This window comes from Ictalurus furcatus, chromosome 1 (assembly GCF_023375685.1).
Source record: "Ictalurus furcatus strain D&B chromosome 1, Billie_1.0, whole genome shotgun sequence".
Taxonomy (NCBI): domain Eukaryota; kingdom Metazoa; phylum Chordata; class Actinopteri; order Siluriformes; family Ictaluridae; genus Ictalurus; species Ictalurus furcatus.
Genome location: NC_071255.1, coordinates 19,928,807 through 19,950,911, shown reverse-complemented (window position 1 = coordinate 19,950,911; position 22,105 = coordinate 19,928,807). Strand labels below are relative to the sequence as shown.

At 38.3% G+C, this 22,105-nt stretch overlaps 1 protein-coding gene across 1 annotated transcript; it reads left to right on the top strand.

The window, feature by feature from the left end:
* The first annotated feature begins 459 nt into the window (after positions 1 to 459).
* sim1a (SIM bHLH transcription factor 1a) lies at positions 460 to 17,116 on the top strand. The gene is made up of 12 exons (XM_053631670.1): positions 460 to 2,295; positions 2,564 to 3,211; positions 6,648 to 6,730; positions 7,339 to 7,428; positions 7,558 to 7,666; positions 7,800 to 7,885; positions 8,283 to 8,482; positions 8,857 to 8,963; positions 9,943 to 10,090; positions 13,955 to 14,120; positions 14,239 to 14,644; positions 14,814 to 17,116. The coding sequence occupies exons 2-12, from the start codon at positions 3,037 to 3,039 to the stop codon at positions 15,500 to 15,502; spliced, it is 2,259 nt and encodes a 752-aa protein (XP_053487645.1). The 5' UTR covers positions 460 to 2,295; positions 2,564 to 3,036; the 3' UTR covers positions 15,503 to 17,116.
* Positions 17,117 to 22,105: the final 4,989 nt, after the last annotated feature.

Here is a 22,105-nt window from a genome sequence, read left to right as displayed (position 1 = left end):
TTATTAGTAATTAATTAAATAATGTAATTAAATAAATAACTCTCAGAGGAAGGTCCTCACAAGGATAGTAAGATGAGTGAGAGAGTGTGTGTGTGTGAGAGAGAGAGAGAGAGAGAGAGAGAGAGTCACATGCCCGAATGAACATGTTTATTAATCTGGAGCATTTTATCTTGCATTATGAATAAGAATAATAAACAAGCTAATAAGGAGACATGTCTAATGTAGTCTAATAAAGGACATTTCTGGAGACTTTAATTGCCACATTGGACTAAATGTGCAAAATATTTTCCGACGTGTGTATGTTCATTTAAATTACAATGTTACACCATCGGATTCGGTGTTTTGGTGTTTTGCGGTAATGAATGCAAATGCTACTGTCTCTTTCCGCCTAATTAAAACATTCCGGAAACGCGCTTAAAAACTATCACCATCATTTAATTCTCTCTCTCTGAACGGTGATATGTTTCGAATCTCTTCTGAACACCTCCATCTTTTTTGGACTATTTTCGCTTGTTCTCTTTCTCCGCCGACGCGGTTTAATTAGCAGTAAATTCGGGCTTTAGGAAAAGGTGAAAGCGGCTTGGTGTACTTCGTGCTCAGCGCATTTCCGCCCTCATTTACTCAGCTCGCTCCCTGCAGGTGATTTCCTATTAAAGGAGCCATCCGTGTCGAAACAGCACAAAGACCACGGGTGAGGAGGAGAGGAAGCTCCAATTTATTCACATAATCACTGCTTCTGAGCTGCCTCCTCAAATACGGATATTGATGACATGAGGAGAATGCACAAATTAAATACTCCTTCATGGAACCCTTTTTTAAGCATTTACCAAAAAAAAAAAAAAAAAAAAACGATATTCTTTGTTAACTCTAAAATAAACTCAATTTCACTCCAGTTATATGCGTAAACTGTCTACATATAGGCTACATGATTCCCAGGATATTAATTAACAATATATCCTACAATAGATATATTTCATTCCGGACATTTCAATATAATTAATCAACGATGTCCTTAAACCATTTTTTTCGGTTTGTTAACGAAATAATTTGACTTCTTTATTTGACTTCTTTCCTGTATAGATTTTTGTTGTTTGTTGGGGTTTGTAAACAACCTATCTTCATTTCTTTTTAAGGGACTACATATATCTGAGTACATATACACATACGCCATATAGCTACGCTCTCTTTAACAGGGAAAAGCTGTTATTTGTAAATAAGCCTGAGAATTATTGAAATTGGTTTTAAATTAATATTAAATATATTAAATTAATAGTTTTCATAAATAAGCAACCCTTTTTTTCTTTTATTTTTCATTCTTTCTGTCTTTCTTTTTTTCTTTCCCTTTTTTTTTTTTTTTTTTTTTTGTTGTTGTTGTTGTTGTTGTTGAAAGAGCTGTTTGAATAAGCTGCTCCTGAAACTTTAACATTAAAACTGATTGAAAGGTGAAAGGTCGTTTCTTGGAGTGTCATTGTAAATTTTCACTAGTAGGCTTGTTTATACCTATTTTTTTTTTTTTTTAAATATCCTAAATACTCCTATATTTTTTTAACTCATTGTTCCATATTGTATTTGTATTTGAGTTGTATTTTTTTGTGTTTGATTGATTGTTTTTGTTGTAAAACGCTTTGAGAATGCAACTTTTATATGTGCAATACAAAATAAAGATATTATTATTATTGTTTTATTGTTATTATTATTAATATTATTATTATTAATGTTATTATTATTATTATTATTATTATTATTATTATTATTAATATTATTAAATAGGCAAGCCTATTGCTGAAAATGTTGGTAAGTTTTGAGCTAAGTAAAATGACAGGGGTTAATATTAGCATAGTGGCCTGTAGGCTATTTTAAACACCCAAATATATTTCACTACGTGTTCCATGTTATTATCTGTAAGGGTCAAAGGTTAGCATTTCTCCCAAATCCACATTTCACTTTAGCTGTCGAGATGCGACTGTCCAATAGGAACGCAGGCTCGAGCTCGAGCTGGCCAATGAGAGCAGGGGCGGCAGCAAGACAACACGGGGGGCGGGGCTTTCCTGAGGCTCAACTAGGGAGTTTGGAATAGTGCATGGAAGCAAATTAAGACACTCGCATCCTTCCAGCAGAAATCTGTGGATAAAATTCTCGCACCATTTTTTTGCCCTCCTGCATTTGCTGTGGAGTTCCCCGCTGTACCTGTACCTGTACCTGCACGAGACTGAGTCTGGATATTTCATGTAGTGGAATGGTACATCCGGGAGCGAGAGAAAATCAAAGTTTGGCTTGTGATGCAAAGGTGAACAGGTATGTTTTACTCTGTCTGAATGTAGCTGACATTATAGTGTGTGTGTGTGTGTGTGTGTGTGTGTGTGTGTGTGTGTGTGTGTGTGTGTTTTCTAAATAATGTGTCACCATGAAGTTAATAGGTAACACAACTCTAAACTCAGTAAGCAGTCACTATCAGTCTCCAGGTGCTATCAGAATGGTTATGCTTGTTCTAGATTCTAGATTTTTATTTTCAGTTACATTTTTAAAAGCACATTTTAATGTCAATGCTATTGTGTTGTTTCAGGGACGTGAGCATTTCATTATGGATGTTATTCCCGTATGAAGAAATGTCGGGTCCCGGTGGATTTGGCGCTGAATGAAGAAAAAAGCTGTTCAATGCGGATAAACCTCAGAAAACCTCAGAAAACCCCGCGCGCATTTTATTCGATATGAAATCTCAGTGTCATTTCCTTGCGCTTGTAAGACGCTCCGAGGTCGTTAGGCATTTTTTTGGGAAACGTTGAGGAATGTGTGCGACTGACGCGCTCCATCTGAGTGAAGGCCAGCTCCAGGCTCTGTGTACCAGTGATCTGATGATGGTCAAACTCCGCTGAAGTGAAAGCTTGTGTGTGTGTGTGTGTGTGTGTGTGTGTGTGTGTGTGTGTGTGAGTGAGTGAGTGAGTGTGTGTGAGTGAGTGATTATTTCTTTGCTCTTGGTTCCTGGAAGCGCGATCCAAACACTGGCGGGGTGTCGAGCACCGTGCAGCTCTGAAGATAATGAAAGAGAAGTCGAAAAATGCGGCCCGGACGCGGCGGGAGAAGGAGAACAGTGAGTTTTATGAGCTGGCGAAGCTGCTGCCGCTTCCCTCCGCCATCACATCTCAGCTCGACAAAGCCTCCATCATCCGCCTGACCACCAGCTACCTGAAAATGAGACTGGTGTTTCCCGAAGGTGAGACAATAATAACCATCAAACTTCACCTGAAACGCTTACCTCAGAGTTGATATTTTACATTCCATTATTATTATTATTATTATTAGTAGTAGTAGTAGTAGTAGTAGTAGTAGTAGTAGTAGTATCATTATTGTTGTTGTTTATAACTTGAATTTAACTTGTTTTCCCTATTTAAAAAATAATAATTCAGTGGTGTCTGACCTGTTTACAGCCTATATTTATAAATCGGTCTAAACCTGGTGTGCGCCTATTCTTGTCTTAATCCAAATCTGATCAATTCGGAATTTTGGTGGCTAATTTGTTCAACATATAGATGTATAAATATGTTGCATTGCTTTCTTTATAAATGTATTTAATTATCATGTATTTTAGCAGCACCACTTTTTTTTGTCCGACAAGGTGACAGATAATTAATTGTACGCTATAATAAAAGTGGACATTCTGTTCCTTTTTTAAATGTTTACAATTATTATTATTATTAGTAGTAGTAGTAGTAGTAGTAGTGTAGTTGTTGTTGTTATTTTATTTATTTATTTATTTATTTATTTATTTATTTATTTTCCCCTCTAGTTTATACTTAGGGCACGTTCAGCACTTAAATCAGTGGCTGTTTGTTCTAGTTTTGTATGTATATAGATGTAGTGTTTTCAGAGTCAGGCAAGCGTGGAGCTGCTAAAGGGGATTAGTCTATCTTCTCTCTCAGCTTCGGACCGTGAGTGAAGGAGCGCCGCGCCAATTAGCGCTGATCTCTCCAGCACATGTCGCTCTGCAGAACACTTCCAGCACAAGCTACAGGCTTCACACCTGTACAAACCTGGCCGTGAGGATGTGAAAGACTGGCGGAGAGCTCGGGCCAGTCCCTCACAGCACTCATGCTTTCAGGAGTCGCATATCGAAGTGAAATCATAGCTGTGAGGCGTCTTTTAATAGTGGCTCTAGTGGGGACATGGCGAGACATCAGGGTTGTTGTTGACCCTGAATACTTTCACATGCGGGTGGACAAGCTCAGAACATGAGGACTTGAAACGGTCATTTATCCTGAGGTTCTGCATGGAGAGCATCCACATCAGCTTTCTGCAGCCAAAGTTTAGGAAATAAGTTTATGAAGTGGAAACCTTCATGTTTCTTCTCTTTTCATGTCGTTGGCAGGATAAGCTAGTGCTGGAGCTTACATATCTCGTCCAAAAGTATTTTAGTGCGACTTTTAACATATACTTTATTGTGCCATTTGTTTCAGGTGTATTTTAAATATCTGTACAATCTGTGTAAATTTAAAAAAAAAAAAGTCAAGAATATACATTCAGTGTATTATTGTGCGCATCAGGTTCATGTGTTGAATAATAACCTGTTATAAAAGCAGACTTTGATAATGTCGCAGATTTCTCCTTAGAAAACGGTTAATACAGTACACTAGTCTCATGGAGATATGTAGGGTTAGTTGAGAAATATTAACCGGGTTTATAAATACAGACATTTGACATTGGTGATCATTAGGCAGGCGAGCTGACAGTAGCGCATGGTAAAGAGGCTTGAAGGTAATTGAAGAGTATGGAGAGTGTGAGCTGCTGTCCTCCCATCCACATTGGAGAGCTCCATCAGTGGCGCAGTTAGCTATGGACAGATTTAAGAAGCAGATGTGCTTTAACCATCATTTTCTCGCCATCCTCTTCCTCCTCGTTGCGCTTTGCGCTTTGCGCTGTGTGCATGCTCAGCTCGGGGTCAGTGTAATGGCACACTGCTAGTAGCCTGAGCTACAATGTTCTGCGTTGTCTCAGAACATAACATTTTATTTGAAAACTAACGAAAGTCGGGGTGGTTTTACGCGCGTTATTTACGGTCTGCTGTGGGAATGTTAACCTTATACCTTTCATCTCCAATAGTTTCCCTGATGTCGCTAATTAAACAACAAGCAAAAATACCTTTTTTAATTTTTTAAAGTCTTTTTTATGTACATTAAAAAAAATAATTCATTTTAAATTAATTTTTATTAATTTAAAAAATCAAATAATACTTTTATCATTCTTCTTCTTCTTCTTCTTCTTCTTATTATTATTATTATTATTAAAACTATAATTTTGGACAGGTTTAGTTCTATAATTGCGTAGGTTGTTATTATTATTATTATTATTATTATTATTATTATTATTATTATTAAAACTACAATTTTCGACAGGTTTAGTTGTATAATTGCGTAGCTTATTATTATTATTATTATTATTATTATTATTATTATTATTATTATTTAAACTACAATTTTCGACAGGTTTAGTTGTATAATTGCGTAGCTTATTATTATTGTTATTATTATTATTATTATTATTATTATTAAATTACCGACGTTACAGACTATCCCTAAGCAGGCTATTTGTAAAATAGGCGATTTGGACACTGCTGGAAAGTCTCCAGTCGAGTCTGTAATGTTGGAAAGATGGAGGTGATTTTCTCGCCCTGCAAGCAGTTGAAAAGTTTCTTGTGGAGCGCCTCAGTGGATTACTCTTTATATAAGTACAAACGAGCGCTTTTGTTTGAAAGCCGCTTAGCTCGGTCCATACTCTTCAGGCCGCAAGAGAACAGAGATCTCAATTCTTCTGCCTCACAAAGTTCATTTTGTAATTATCTTAAACTACAGATTACATTTTCTTTTCTTTCTTTCTTGTTCTTCCTGCGGTAGGTCAAGTGGAAAAAAAAAAACCCTTCAAAGCTTTGACGCATTAAGTGTAAATTTTCACAAGCCCAAATTTCCACAAATTTCCAACATAAACGTATATTTTTTACGCATCTGTTTATTGGGAATAAGCTACAAATCTTCCAGGCGTCCCCGAAAACCAAGTGTTTTTCAAAAATGATCAGACTTTAATGTTCATCTGACTTGAATGTTATTATTCGGTTGTATTGAACACAGGCACTGTGCGGCAGACACGTTGATGTTACACTAGCAGATGAGATGGAGTGTTATATAAACGGACGCAGTGCTGGAGATCTCCGGATAGCGAGACACAGTTCGGAGTGAATGAGGATGTGCAGGCTGTGGCTGTGTTTGAGTTGTGCTTCAGCAATGATTTGATTGTTTCTGTTGTGTAAACCCGAAGTGTATATTTGGTTAATATTAAATTGGGAATCGGAGCTTTGCTGTGATCCTTGTTTGTTTTCGCAGATTTGCATATCAATAGGGGATTGCGTCAGGGTTGAGAGCAGACTGCAGCTCCGCACTGCTCTTAGCATGCGCTGTCCTCTGTCCTCTGTCCTCTCCCTGCATCTGCATCCCACTGACATCTGTACTGCATCTTTCATCCCCAAAATACCCCGTTTCTTTTACACAATACTGACACAGCTTTTAAAATAATAATAATAATAATAATAATAATAATAATAATAATAATAATAATAATGAATTGGCTGCAATTGTATAAAATGTAATGTATTTATTGTCCAGGTTTGGGGGAATCATGGGGTCACGTGAGCAGAGCCAGCTCTCTGGACAATGTGGGCCGTGAGCTCGGATCCCATTTACTACAGGTAGGACATTTCATACTACTATTTATAATAGCTATTAATTACTACCACTAACACCACCAATACTACTACTACTACTAATAACAATAATAATAATAGTAATAATAATAATAATAATAATAATAATAACAACAATATAGCCTACTAATAATAGTCTAATAGTTGTTGAATCATTTGTTATTTGTGGTTTATCAGAGAATTGTGTGGGCTTCATCTTCTTTTGTTCTCTTTAGTTCATTATCAGTTTATTTCTTTTCCGACTATAATATTCTGTATGAGGCTCAGAAAGCGTTGTAACAACAACATTGTTGTTGTTTATCCTAAATATATATTTCGATCAGTGAAACAAATGGTAAGAGTTAGATGCGAGAAACCCCGAGGCTTCGGGATTATGTGAATATTTTGTGACTATCTGTCTGACTATCTATTAAGTGATGTTGAAGAGCTTCTGATCGGACTGAACCCGAACCGAAATCAGAACGCGGTTTTTTATTATTGGTTCACATGTTGGACTAGTAATTAATCCAAACATAACGCGTGTGCTTTTTTTTCATATATGTATTATATATATCGGCTATTTCTCCATATTTAGAAGTGCATTTATTTTTCAGACTTTGGACGGGTTTATTTTCGTGGTCGCACCGGATGGAAAGATCATGTACATTTCGGAGACTGCTTCCGTGCATTTAGGCCTGTCACAGGTAAAGTGCATGTCACCAGTTGTGCCTAGATTTTGCTCCTGCGTGTGTTTTGCGAGCCTCGTGGCTCCTTGCTGTGTTCGTGTAGCTGAAAGCCTGTTTGAGCAGGATGACAGAGGTTCATTTTAACAGGTAGAGCTGACGGGGAACAGTATTTATGAGTACATCCACCCCGCTGATCATGATGAGATGACCGCAGTGCTCACCGCGCACCAGCCTTACCATTCTCACTTCGTGCAGGGTATACACACACACACACACACACACACACACACACACACACACTCTGTCTAACTCATACACACATTCACACTGCAGAAGCATTTAAACGATGTCTAATTTATCCTCTTTATCTCTCCTCTTTTTATATGTAGAATATGAAATGGAGCGCTCTTTCTTTTTGAGAATGAAATGCGTCCTTGCCAAAAGAAACGCAGGCTTGACGTGCGGCGGCTATAAGGTTGGCTAATCTGATTTGATTTCTTTTTTTCTTTTTTCTTTTTATCTGTAAACCCTATATGTGCTGAAGACTCTAAAATATAACTTCAATGTTGTTGGAAAATCATATTGATTTAAAAAAAATGATTAAACGGATTAGTTTGCCACTACAGTCCTTGCTTGTGGCTTAACAAGGAGATATCTCATTTCTTTCTTTCTTTCTTTCTTTCTTTCTTTCTTTCTTTCTAATACATCTTTGAATATGTTTAAAAAATAAAAATATAAATAAAATAAAATATTGCTTAAGCCTCATGATGGTTTGGGAATATTTTTGTATGCATGTATCTGTGTTTATATTTGTATTTATTCCCCTGTGCTTTTCTTCTTCTCCTTCTTCTCCTCTCCTTCAATTCATGAAGGTGATTCATTGCAGTGGCTACCTAAAAATCCGTCAGTACAGCTTAGACATGTCTCTGTTCGATGGCTGCTATCAGAACGTGGGTCTGGTCGCCGTGGGTCACTCATTACCCCCCAGTGCGGTGACTGAGATCAAACTCCACAGCAACATGTTCATGTTCAGAGCCAGCCTGGACATGAAGCTCATCTTCCTTGACTCCAGGTAGTCTGCTTCCTCATCCTCTGTAGAATGGATGGTGCACCTTTTATTTACACACACACACACACACACACACACACACACATATATATATATATATACTATGATAATAGGCACACTGGTGACACATAATAGTTAAGGCCACCAAACATTCACCCTGACTTATGTATATGTGTGTGTTTGTTTGTGTGTTAAGCTTTGTTCGTATATTTGTGTTCCGTCATGAACATGCACATGCACCTGTTATTTTGTGCAACATGCATGTTTGCATGTTAGGCTTATATTTGTACAACTTCTTTGTGTGTGTGTGGGTGTGTGCACAGGTGTTTGTGTGCACATTGGCAATGTAATTATTCTCCTCCATGTTGGTTTGTCAGGGTGGCGGAGCTTACTGGCTATGAGCCACAGGATTTAATAGAGAAGACGCTTTACCATCACGTCCACAGCTGTGACACCTTTCACCTACGCTGTGCACACCACTTGTGTGAGTTAGCTTTGTTTTTGCTCATTCCTCTGGTTACCTTCCTCTCCATGACATGGCCAGTCACACCATAGCTGCAGGAATAATCACAACACCATTACCCACAATGACCACAGCACTTCACTTTATATTTAATATGCTATTAATATATTAATACCTTACAGCTATACAGCTTGAAGAGCAAGTTATGAATAAATTATAAATCCGTACATTTGACGAAGAATAAAAACACAGTCCTGACCTGATTGTCAATATAGTGAATGTCAAGATATTTCAGAATTAATTAATTTCAAAGCAATACATTTCAAATGAGATTTTTTAAAAATCTAAATAGATTTTAAAAATAGTCCAAATGAAAAGAAGCATCATTATGGAGTTCAAATTAACAATGTTTTCTGTTTGTTTTATTCTCTCTAATGATAATAAATTCATCTTTACTAAAAAACTATTTTAAAAAGTACTATTATACTCATTTACAATCTGTATAAAGTTTGCTTATTGTTTATACAGATTGTAAATGTGTATAATAGCAGTGTTTTTAATATGTATATTAAATGTAAGTAATATAAGTATGAATTTATGGAACTGTAAGTTGCATAATGTTGCTATTTTATTGACATCTGCAACAATTATAATATTTACAGTATATGAAGAGATGCTTGTAAATACAATAAACACAGTTGCAAAAATAGTTTGTGCTTTAATCAAAGCAATATTACAGCAAATTACTCGGCATAGAGAATGAATACATGGCTAAGGGGAAGGGGGGCATGGGGTTGGGGGTTGGGGAGCAGATTATCCAACACTGAAAATATGTTAGAGCTCAAATAAGTACATCACGATTTAGCTACAACAATTCAACAATAAATAAACATGTTTTTTTTTTCTTTATAAGATTAAGAGATAATTCGACACCTAAAGCGTTCTGATCTGAGATATATTCTCTCCTTTTCTTTCTTTTTTTCTCACTGTGTGTCTGCAGTGTTGGTGAAGGGTCAGGTCACTACAAAGTACTACAGGTTTTTGGCTAAGGAAGGTGGCTGGGTATGGGTGCAGAGCTATGCAACCATTGTACACAACAGCAGATCCTCCAGACCTCACTGTATTGTCAGTGTGAACTATGTCCTCACGTGAGTATGCTATTTGTTATTTATTCATTTCTTTTCTATATTCATCACATAAACAGTTACGGATGGCGTCTATCAGCTTGTGTGGTCTGAACCCTATTTATAAAGCAATTACAAGAGGTTATGCGCTTCATTATAAAGATGTCAGGCAGGTTTACGAATATAATACATTTCCAATTTGATGGTAATATGGTGCAATATTTAGGTGGCAATAAAGAATTAAGTTAAATAAATGAAGTATTCCTGCAGCTGATATATAATGTTCTATTAACTACTGTCTATATGTAATTACAGTCAGAACGCTATAGAGGGAAAGTGATCTGGTTTGGTATACGTTAGGCTACTATGATGGTGTGTATGTTATGATGATGAATGAAAATCTAATTAGGAATATCATCATGTTAAATAAATCTGACAGCTTTACTGTTGAGATCTGGGACATGTCTATTTAACTACTTTTCAGAGTTAGCTCAGAGACTCTCTAGAATATTGCTGTGTACAAATAACATCAAACTCATGGCCACATAAAACTTTCTAAGCACAGAGAAACTGACAGGTTTAACTGAATATTTAAATATATATATGTATATATATATATATATATATATATATATATATATATATATATATATATATATATATATATATATAGATCAAATACATACATTTTACACATACGCATCACTACACATGTGCATTGTATAGAAGGTAAAAAATTCCATTTCCATAAAATATTGTGGAATATAATTTATTGAGGGGGAAACAAATCGAACGCCAATCCTGTGCACATTTTGGTGTTTCTCGTCTCTAAATGCCTGAATTAACTAATAAAGTAATAAACAAGCATTATTACAATACAAATAAAACCTAAGAAAAAGGTTTATTCGAAGGTTTATGGATTTACTGGGAGATTATTTATTTGATAAGCTTAGTGCTGTACTATCCTGTTCTCACAGCTAACTCGTACAATTACACCCATGTATGGTGAAAGCGATGCTGACCCCGTAACCCCAGACGTGCTCTCGCTTCTGCTCAGCTAATCGCACTGTGCACCGCTCTGAAACATGTCTGTAGCTTTAAAAAAAATTGCACAGCGTGCACCTGTCGAGTACCGTAAATGGGCACTTCCGTTTTTGTCTGTCATTCTGCTTGTGCAACCTTTCGTGCTCATGATGGCATGAGAAGCAGAAATTAGTATGCAGCGGCACGTTTAGACGCATCGGAGAAGGTGCGCTGGTCTTTACCCTGGAGGTTAGTGCTGCTGTTGTGTGAAAGGAAAGAGGCTTACTACACTGGCAAATAATGCAATCTTATAATGCGTAAGCTGTAATCATTCAAGACGTAATTATGAGAAGATTACGTATTTTATTCAATCCTGGTAATTTCACGAGTTTTTGGGATGTGATGATATAACTTCAGATAGAATTTCAAATGATAGCGAAGGTGTTATAATTCACTATAAATGCAGTTCTCCTATGAAATATAAGCTGTTAGTAAACAGTTATGAATGAGCACTGGCTTAGGGGAACCTGGTCATGGCTGCTGTAGTGCTGTTCTGTCAGGTGGGAAGTCTGTGTGAAAACAACACTCTCAGCTGTGGTCTGCTCACTACATGAATTATATGGGTGGCTGATTCAAGCTTGATTTATTTGTCATGCATTCGGATGCATTATTGCTATTTCCCTGGAACTCTCAGTAAAGAATGAAGCGACATCCGTCATGTTGGGGCTGGGAGTGAGGGCTGCACAGATGAGGGAAATGAGTTTTTTTGTGTCTTTGCACATCCAGAAAGTCCTGTGGAAGCAGTGCCTTAGTTTTCATTTAGCCTGCCTGTTGCAGATGTGAATGATTCGGCTCCATAAAAGCCTCCATTAAGCAAAAGAGGTGTTGCAGACTCATGCTAATGTGAAGCTGGGAGCAGCTTCACGCAGCTCCCTGAGCTCAAAGTCATAAAAAGAAGTGTTTATGAGCCTTAATTAATAGGCTGTAAAGATGATGAGTGTTTATAGCGCACAGCTTGTTAAGTGTGTTGCTAAGAGTTCTGTTCCTCCCTGTTATGACAGCCGTGTGTTTGATCCATAGTTCAGTGCTCTTCTAACTTAAAAAAGTGAATGTAGGTGCAGAGACTTGCTCCCTGTTTGACCCTGCTCTCCCTGTGTGTGTGTGTGTGTGTGTGTGTGTGTGTTGTCTCATAATTGCAAATCTAATCTTTGTTCATAGCAGAAGCAGGTGAATGTGTCTGGCCTCTTATCAGAATGTCTGCTTGTTCACTGCAGTATCAGGTGTAAAGTAAAAATGTGTGTGTGTGTGTGTGTGTGTGTGTGTGTGTGTGTGTGTGTGTGTGTGTGTATGTGTGTGTGTGTTGTCATTTGTGATGACAAAAATAGCCTAAATGTCCTCAAAATCACCCAGTCTTGACAAAAGAATTCGCATTTTACAGAAAATACAGCTTTTATCTGTAAAACTAAAAAATCACCAATATTTCCTTTTGGTTTCTAGTGTTAGGATTGTTTTAGGTATAGATTTATTTATTTATTTATTTTGCAACATTAATAATTATGTCAGTTGAAGCTCCTTACAAGGATAGTAAAATGTGTGTGCATATTGGTGGAGGACATGTGTTTTTTATATGCTAGTGAGGACCAAATGTCCCTACAAGGACAGGAATATCTGTCAGTTTTGAGGAAAACTTTTGTCCAGTGATTATTTAAAGCACTAAAAGAGTCAAATTGTTTCTTTTTCAGCTGCGGAGGTTAAGGTTATAGTTGGATTATTACTAATTAATTAAATAATGTAATTAAATAAATAATTATGTCAGTTTAAGGTCCTAACAAGGATAGTAAGACAAATATGTGTATGTGTGCGTGTGTGTGTGTGTGTATGTGTAACTGTCAATGTGTGCCTTTTGCATAACCTTTTGCTTGTTTTGGCTTCTGTCTACAACCTATAACCTTAGCTATAGATTACTGATTACTGTTTACCTAGTGACTCAGATTAAGATCCTTCAATAAGAATGCAAAAGTCTCTCTCTGTCTCTCTCTCTCTCTCTCTCTCTCTCTCTCTCTCTCTCTCTCTCTCTCTCTATATATATATATATATATATATATATATATATATATATATATATATATATGCACACACACACACACACACACATATATGTGTATATATATATATAGAGAGAGAGAGAGAGAGAGAGAGACAGAGAGAGACTTTTGCATTCTTATTGAAGGATCTTAATCTGAGCATACATATATATATATATGTAATATGCTTCTGTGTGGCTTGATCTTTGGCTGACGTGTTCAGACAGTTTTCTTGGTTTGAAAGTCGAATCATCATAGGGAAGAAAAATCCATACCGCACTTTACTCAGAAATCAATTTCCATTTCCTACTTATGCCTCATGCAGGATCTGCGTGTGAGCTTGGTTTAACCAGACATAGCTCTTAATCTCACTGTGTATTTGAACGAAGTCGCTTCCCCTCTGTCATGTGTTTGTAAAAGCCTTGCTCCAATCTTCAGGAGAAACATTGGCTTCCAACTGTACCTCCTCCTTTCTTAAGCATGCACACTGTTTCTCTCCCACACACACATAAACACTTTCACGCCAGGCTCTTCTAAATGAGCAACTGCGTCTTAATTACCAAACAGATGTTAGCTTGCATATACAGCATTGGGAGAGTTGAAATAAAAAGCCCTAGTACACAAACACACCAGAGACGCACTTATACAAACAGCCTCACACCACTCCGCTAGCAAACTTGTCTTTGTGTAGTATTGATTTGAAAGTATTGATTTGAAGCCTGCTGAGTGCAATACCTGCTGGACTTCAGCTATACCTTCAGCTTTAGCTTTTTCTCAACAGGGAAACTGAGTATAAAGGTCTTCAGCTGTCCTTAGACCAAGCGGCATCCAACAAACCATCGTTTACCTACAGTAGTCCCTCCAACCCGGTCAGCGACAGCAGGAAGGCGAGTAAAAGCAGGGTGTCCCGCACCAAACCCAAAACGCGCCTCTCTCCTTACCCACACGTGAGTGTGTTCATTCAATCAAGCAACTATGTGCCCCTCCTATTGGAAGTGTATATTTGGTCCAAATTTTATACCCAGAGTCAGTGGTTGATGGATATGCGTGCATGTTTTTGTACAGTATCCAGGCTTCCACACTGAGCGCTCCGAGTCTGATCAGGACAGTAGTCCATGGGGTGGGAGTCCTCTGACTGACTCTGCCTCCCCACAGCTATTAGAGCAAAGTGAAAGCATGGATGCATCCTGTGTGTACCGCCAGTTCCCAGAGCCCCGCCCTCTGTGCTACAGCCTGCCTCTGTCTGAGGAGCATCACACATCCAGCGATCACCAAGGTCACAGTCATTCACAGGCCTGCGAGCGTGGCCGCTGTGAGGCTGGCAGATACTTCCTGGGTACTCCACAGTCTGGGCGTGAGGCGTGGTGGGGCGCCGCCCGATCGCTCCTGCCTCTACCCAAGTCCCCACCTGAGAATGGAGATGGGTATGAGTGTGCAATGCCCCACATCACCTCCATCCACAGCCTACATGGTGAGTCTCACTTTGAGTATTGAATGATGCATTGAATAGCTGCAGATATGGATTTTATAATCTGCAATTGAAAACTGTGAATATGGATGAAGAATGAAAAGTTGTAGCCACACCAGATTGGAGACTCTTGGTCTAAAGCTTTGACTCTGGTGGCTTTCTTTGTTTGCAGTGAGAGGCCACTGGGATGAGGACAGCATGGTCAGCTCTCCAGATGCTGGCTCAGCCAGTGACTCAGGCGACCGATATCGAATTGAGCACTTCCGCTCGAGCCCACAGGAGCCCAGCAAGATCGAGACTCTAATCCGGGCCACGCAGCAGATGATAAAAGAGGAGGAGAGCCGGCTGCAGCTGAGGAAGAGTGGTACTGAACCATCTCTTGGGCCCGCTAATGGTCTAGCTAAGAGCACCAGCTCCTGCTTCAGTAATGAGTTTGCCCAGTCAGCGCTTCAGGGAGTTGTGTGTCGGGGTTCAGCTCAGGTGATCAGCCCCGCCCCCAGCCCCACCCCTCTGTCTCGCCTCAGCAGCCCCAACTCTGAGCGGTTGGCCAAAGCCAAAGATTTCCTGCAGACTGAGATTTCGTCTCCGCAGCAGCAACAGCTGGGCCTTGCGGGCTCCTGCGCCGTCTCTCCCACCCCCGCAGTCTACCCCTCTCATCCACGCCAGTATCTGGACAAACACACTGCCTACTCACTCAGCAGCTACACACTGGAGCACCTCTATGAGGCAGACAGCTTCAGAGGATACGCACTAGGCTGTGCAAGCTCCTCCCACTATGACATGACCTCTCACCTGCGCATGCAAGCCGAGCAAACCACCAGCCATAAAGGGACCTCCGTCATCATCTCCAATGGCAGCTGACGCTCAGACCCTGACTATGTCTCCCAAAAGAGACAAAACACTCAGTAGTTCAGTAGTGTCCTGTTCTGAGAGCTTTTATGTTTATATTTGCATTGCTTAGAAGGATCCTAGACCTCAGTATTAAGGTAACTCCATTCATGCATTTAAAGTACCGATGATTCAGAGGAACAATATTTTGAAAAGTCACTATTGTACAAGAGTAGCTATTTAAGGAGGTTTTTATGTCACAAACTACACTACAGTTTGGGAAAGGAAGTGACTGGTCAAGGAGAAAGACTAATATTATAAACAGGGCTATGTCCCAATGAGGAAAAAGGCCAAAATCATAATTATTTATGAATACAAATTGAGATTATCTTCACAAAAATGTAAGTGCATCAGTATCAATCAGTATTTTTTATGTTGTTTTTTTTTGTTTTTTTTTTACTTATACAATGGATTGAATGATCTAATTGTCTATAATGATTATGGTGATTTGAGTGACATTAGTCCCTTTTGAATTTTTGTATTTGAGTGCTCTCACACCCATTTATGTCCCATTCATTGTTTTCCACAAGCAAATGAATTAGTGTTTTAAATATAACCCACCTTCCATGTATGGAAAAAAAAAAAGATGAGACATTACATTTTATCATTGTACAAAAAAGAAATCTGACACATCCAAATCTAGCAGCAATCAGACCTTAAAAAAAAGGTTTACAGTAATGAATTGGTTTTAATTGGTGGGTTTCATCACAAGTTTGTTTTAATAGCTGCAATAACGTCACTATTTCTGATAACAATTGGAAGACATGTTCGAGAAATATATACATTTTTGTTTCAGATTCTAAATACTGAATTAAATTGTAATGGTTTGATGTGTCAGAGTATTTGTCTTATATAAACATTTGACTTCAACAAGCAAATATTCCACCACTCTAGTACAAACCGAGCCAAACTGTGCTGTGGAAATCAGTGAGGCGGTTTACTGCGAATCATAGCTGCAGTGAACTTCTGACTTTTTAGCAGTATAGCTAAATTATCCCAATTTTTCAATTCTATTGACCTTAGTTGAATATATTTCACACACATGGCATGATGGGGGAAATGTTGTGGCTGCAGGCTGTAACTGGTAAAGCAGGATGTGGAATTCTTTATGCGATTGTGGACTGCGTGAATGTGGTGTGATGGATGTGGAAGAAGGAGGTACAGTAATAGGAGGTGGGATAGGTCTGGTGGTTTGTGATATGAAACGCGGATACAGACTGACAGGGACAGAGCTGTCTGAGCCTCAGCTCGTCCGTCTCCTCTGCTCTCAGGCTGCTTTCTGGCCGGGAGAAACTGGCTCTCTTTGAGACTGCAGTGTTTTCTTACATTGAGGAAAATCCTTCTCTAAATTTATTTATGATGTAAATAAGCTAAAATATGTTTTGATGCACAAGTGGCAAATGTATTTATTATGTGAATGAAAAAAAAAAAAGTTTTCATTTCGGATTTAAATATAGTTCCATTCAAACCAGAGTGTCCTCTTTAATTTGTACCTCAGTCTTTTGAATTAATATTGCCTAAATGCCATTTTCACACAATTACATTTACACACAATTATGTTTATACACAGTTACAATTATCAATTCATTTTCTTTATTTATTCAAATAATAATTTTTATACTTTTTAAAATTAGATCAGTTATATAGTTTTATAACAAATCGATCCAGTGATAAAATAGACAAGTGTGTTCAGTCACATTGTGTGTGTTTTCTCTTAACCTATGTAAATATACATTTATTTGAATGGTTAAAAAGTTTAGACCCCATTTCCCCTCACACAGTTACAAAAACAATTCTAATGCAATTTGTTGTACCTAGCTCAATTATATGGCAAATGCACCTAATGCTTTTATTTATATATTTGTTTGTTTGTTTGTTTATATTTGCATGTATCATCAGCACTTTAGTTTAGAAATTGATCATTTCATAATGAACATTTATTAAATCATATACTTTGTCATTTATAATTGTCATTTTCAGTAAATTAGCATACCTATCAAATATACTTTCAAATGCTGAATCACATTCACACCAAAAAATAGTAAATGCTAGCAGAAAGATAGTTTTATTTCTAAAAGATACATAATTACAACATAAAAATATACTTTAAGTTGTAATTTCAGAGTGCATTATGTATTGAATAACTGCGGTACAAACATGAATGGTCTAATACATAAATAAGATATACTGTCTCTGAATATTACAAATTTATATTAAGAAGCAATCTTTTCCAATAAGTAATTATGAATCATAGTTATATAAGTTATATTTAAATGTTAAATTAATTACTTTAGACAGAAATAAAACATGCAGTTTTTTGTGTCATCAAGAAACTAATTTTTCTGCAGTGAAAATAGATTTTTATTTTTTTTTAGAGAGAAAATAGAAAAGCGTTGACCCCAAAATAACAATATCTCAGACTCAATTGCAACAGGAAATGATATATAGTGTTTGCTCTAATCATTTTTTGGCAAACAATTTGAAAAGATTCAGCCCTATCCATTTCAGCTAGAAGTCCAATAAATGTCGCCTGCTCATGTGTGGCTGCTTTTTCAAATAAAAGAACAGATGAAAATCGATAGGGAAGGATCTGCAATTAGTCTTGACTAACTGGGGATCAGAGAGGTCAACAAAGCGGGGTGGCTTTCCTCCTGTCCACTGATAGATATTTACTGTTTGCTGTAGTGATTTTTTTTTTTTTTTTTACCGAGCCCATGACACGAATCCGCACTCCTCCAGAACACCCATCACAAGGACATTTTTGAGGGAAAGCTCTCCACAGAAGTCTGACTGCTTATTGTTGACTTTGATCGGTTGTAGCCTTTCTGGGTTGTCCTCCATATTTTATGTGCAGTGTGAACAGAGTGATGGTAACCGGTGCTGTCCTAACAGATGTGTTGCCAGGTAACTGTGAGTAACACAGACAGAGTTAACACACACCCCTGACCTGTCTCCTCTCACAGCTGGCGGAGTCAGAGTGTCTTTCTACTCTCTGCCTTTCATGTCTCATTTTATTCGCCTTCACATCATGTCCCACAATTACTGCTTATTTAAATATAGACTATAGCAAAACCTTGAGTTCTCTCATTTCATTCAGCTGCTGGTTACAATGTGTAATCAGCTGTGGTTAACATGGCTTATGTACATGAAAGTGCAGAATGATTTTTATAAACGAACATCCTGTGGACGACATGAAATAATTCTTTATGTTATTTAGCTCCTTAAGGCTTGCAGTCATTCAACAACAGCTGCTGTATCTGCTGTAAGAGCAGGAAATCTAAATGACCTGAGGAAATGTCTGTAGAGAGCCTGACATAACAACCCTGCAAATACACATATGTTTTGGGAGAACTCTAGAGTCTTATGAGGTATTTTACATTTCATATGCAGTCTCATCACTTTCATTTAGATTTAGATTTATGGGGACCAAGCAAGATTTCTTTCACACTAGCTATGAAAATCCCATTGCAATAATGCTCTTATCCAGTAGCCTTTCCATTAGTTAGTGTGGAAAGACATTAAGTCTAAATCTTGCTGTCTGAGACACAGTGTCATGTTGAAAAGCAGAATGATCACTAAAAAAAAGCATCAAAGGGAAAAAAAAAAGTTTCTGATCTTTGTTACTGCTTGCTACAATAGAGACGTAATTGTGTGATTGCCTTCTGGCATAAAATGTATTCCTGTTGAAATGGAAATTTGGGTGTCTGGGTTTGTGTTAGGATTGTTATTACAATATCTATCATTCATGTCACACTTATTTTTAGGCGTTTGATGAGATTTAACTTCATGTAGCAATCGTATTATACAAAAAATAGAGAAAATAAATCCAAGCAAACTAGCAGAGGGCATGTTGTCTTTCTCAGCCATCTAAACAGATTGTGTTCAGTTACAAAGCACTTTTCCTCCTCCTTCTGATGCATGGCTGCTTGTATGCTCATGCAGATGTTCTAACTGAATGAAGCAGGAGATTGTAATCTTGAAGAAGGAATCCACCGGAGGAAATTGTGCACTGTTCCCATCTAGCACTGGTGGGAGAGGCAGCAGTGCGGATCAGCAGCACATTAAAGCTCTCACTACACACGCTGGATTCTTTTCCTCTCTCTCACCTCAGCTTGAAAAACTGTGTTCGAGGTGCATTACAATCCCAATTCACACTCAGTCATCCATTACACAAACCTGTAATCATTCACAGAGTGGCTTTAATCATGACCTGTTACAATGTCTCTCAACACCAACTTGTCTTTCTTAACTTAATTCCCATTTTGCCTAATAGAGCTATTCTGTATCACCCTGATTAAATAAAATGCAATATTATGTTATGTCATTATTGTAAAGTTGTATGTAGGTAGAAAAATACTAAGGTCAGGATGTAGAGAAAGTGTGAATGTGAGAATGTGAGTAAAACATGGGAAATCTTACACGCTGATTTAATCCCATGCAAACATAAAGCCTTATCGTCTCTCTCTTTCTTGACTCCTAGAAGTGCAAACAGGAATTGGCAACACCCCAGAATGACCAAACAGAAGGTGCACATTTCTGTACTGTCGCCTCTAAGGAAAGACAAGAAAGCGCAAATGAAGATTGACTAATCCCATGCTGTTTACCACCAGGCTTAAGAGCATGCTGTGTTCCGAAACCAGAGAGTCTCGTTGTAGCTCAGCCTAGACAGGTGAACCCCTGCTGTCAGTCTTAAGAATGTGTGTGTGTGTGTGTGTGTGTGTGTGTGTGTGTGTGTGTGTGTGTGTGTGTGTGTGTGTGTGTTTGTGTGTGTTTGTGTGTGTGTTTGTGTGTGTGTTTGTAGGGGCTTTGTAGGAACAATCCGGAGATTCTATGTGTAGGGGGGTCTTACAGGACTAAAAGAGATGGAAAGAGGCCCACAAAGTGTGTATAGAACTGCACTAGAACTTTGTGCAACACTCACAAAGAGAGAGAGAAAAAGAGTGAGAGAAAGAGAGATGGAGAGAGAGAAAGATGGAGAGAGAGAGAGATTAAGAGTGAGAGAGAGAGAGAGCGAGAGACAGAGAGAAATGGAGAGAGAGAGAAAGAGAGAGAGATGGAGAGAGAGAGAGAGACAGAGAAATGGAGAGAGAGAAATGGAGAGAGAGAAAGAGAGAGAGATGGAGAGAGAGAGAGAGAGAGAGAGAAAGAAATGGAGAGAGAGAGAGATGGAGAGAAAAATGGGGAGAGAGATGGAGAGAGAGAAATAGAGAGATGGAGGGAGAGAGAGAGAGCGAGAGAGAGAGAGAGAGAGAGAGATGGGGGAATAGTGTGAATTTGTGTTGTGATTTAGCACAGAATGAATACACAGCCTGAGGAATTAGTGATTGATTTCCTGCACTATTGTATCTGTACACAACTCTTTACGAAAAGAAATGTAATATACACCTATGCACTTCTGATGCCACACAGATGTGAGTTGTTTCTTGAAGAGTGGATAGATGGGCTCAAAACGTTCACATGGCAAGCAGAGGAGTACAGAGCTGCCTGAGCTCTATATCCAGGCCAAAACATTAGTGTTACAAAAACACACAGATTTCTGATTTCTATAGCAACCTCTCAACTAACTGTCTCATCATTTCTGTTATTGTGTTGTATTTATTAATTAGGGGGAAAGAACTCCTTTCCCTCTCTGCCTCTCTAACACCAAAAAGTTATAAGTCCTGATTAAACACCACCCTGAGCCTTTATGTACAACAGTGTTGTAGGCTCATGAGTGCGTGTGTGTGTGTGTGTGTGTGTGTGTGTGTGTGTGTGTGTGTGTGTGTGACTTAAATGCTCTTTTTTACAGTCCCATTAATCCCTCTGTTCTCAATTTCACGCACGATTTCTGAACAGCTTGTGCTTGGGTGTTATTTTCACAACCTTTTCTCTCTAATGCCGACTGATCCTGAAACAGAACACCTTTCTACTTCTTTTCCCGCAGTGTGTGTGTATGTATGTGTGAGTGTGTGCGTGTGTGCTGTTTTCTCTAGTCTCATCTTTCTCTGTGTCTCGCTGATCGCATCAAAATAAAGCTTAAGTCTGACAGCACAGGACGAGCCTTGCCCTTCTGAGCCCCTGAGGATGAGATGAGCGCAGTGGTGTAGCTACAAATACACGCCAGTTACAGGAGACCACTTGCAGGAATCTGATCCAAATCACGCATGGTTCCTCTTACTTGCACTCTCATGCAGATTTCCACCCAAATGCCAGAAGTTCAGAAAGACATCTCAGACACATGTAGTGGAAAGCCAGTCAGTATAAAATGTCAGATGGTGTTGCCGTCCTGTTTATAGCCTAATTTCATCAAACTCAAAGAAAGCTTTGGCATTGGCACACACCATATGCAGTGGGTTCTGTGTAATGTCACTACACACCAATTAACGTCTGCTGTTACAACGAGTTGATGAATATAAAAGCATCGATTGTGACACTGATGACTCGCTAATCTGCTACTGTGCAGGCCGTTGTGTAAAAGTGTTGTCGTCTGTCTTGGCTGTTATATCTGTGCTTGGGTGAGGTCTAGCTGCAAACTTCCTCATGGTGAGAGATCACTTCTTAATTACTATGACACGTACACGGGTTTAGTTTCAGTAA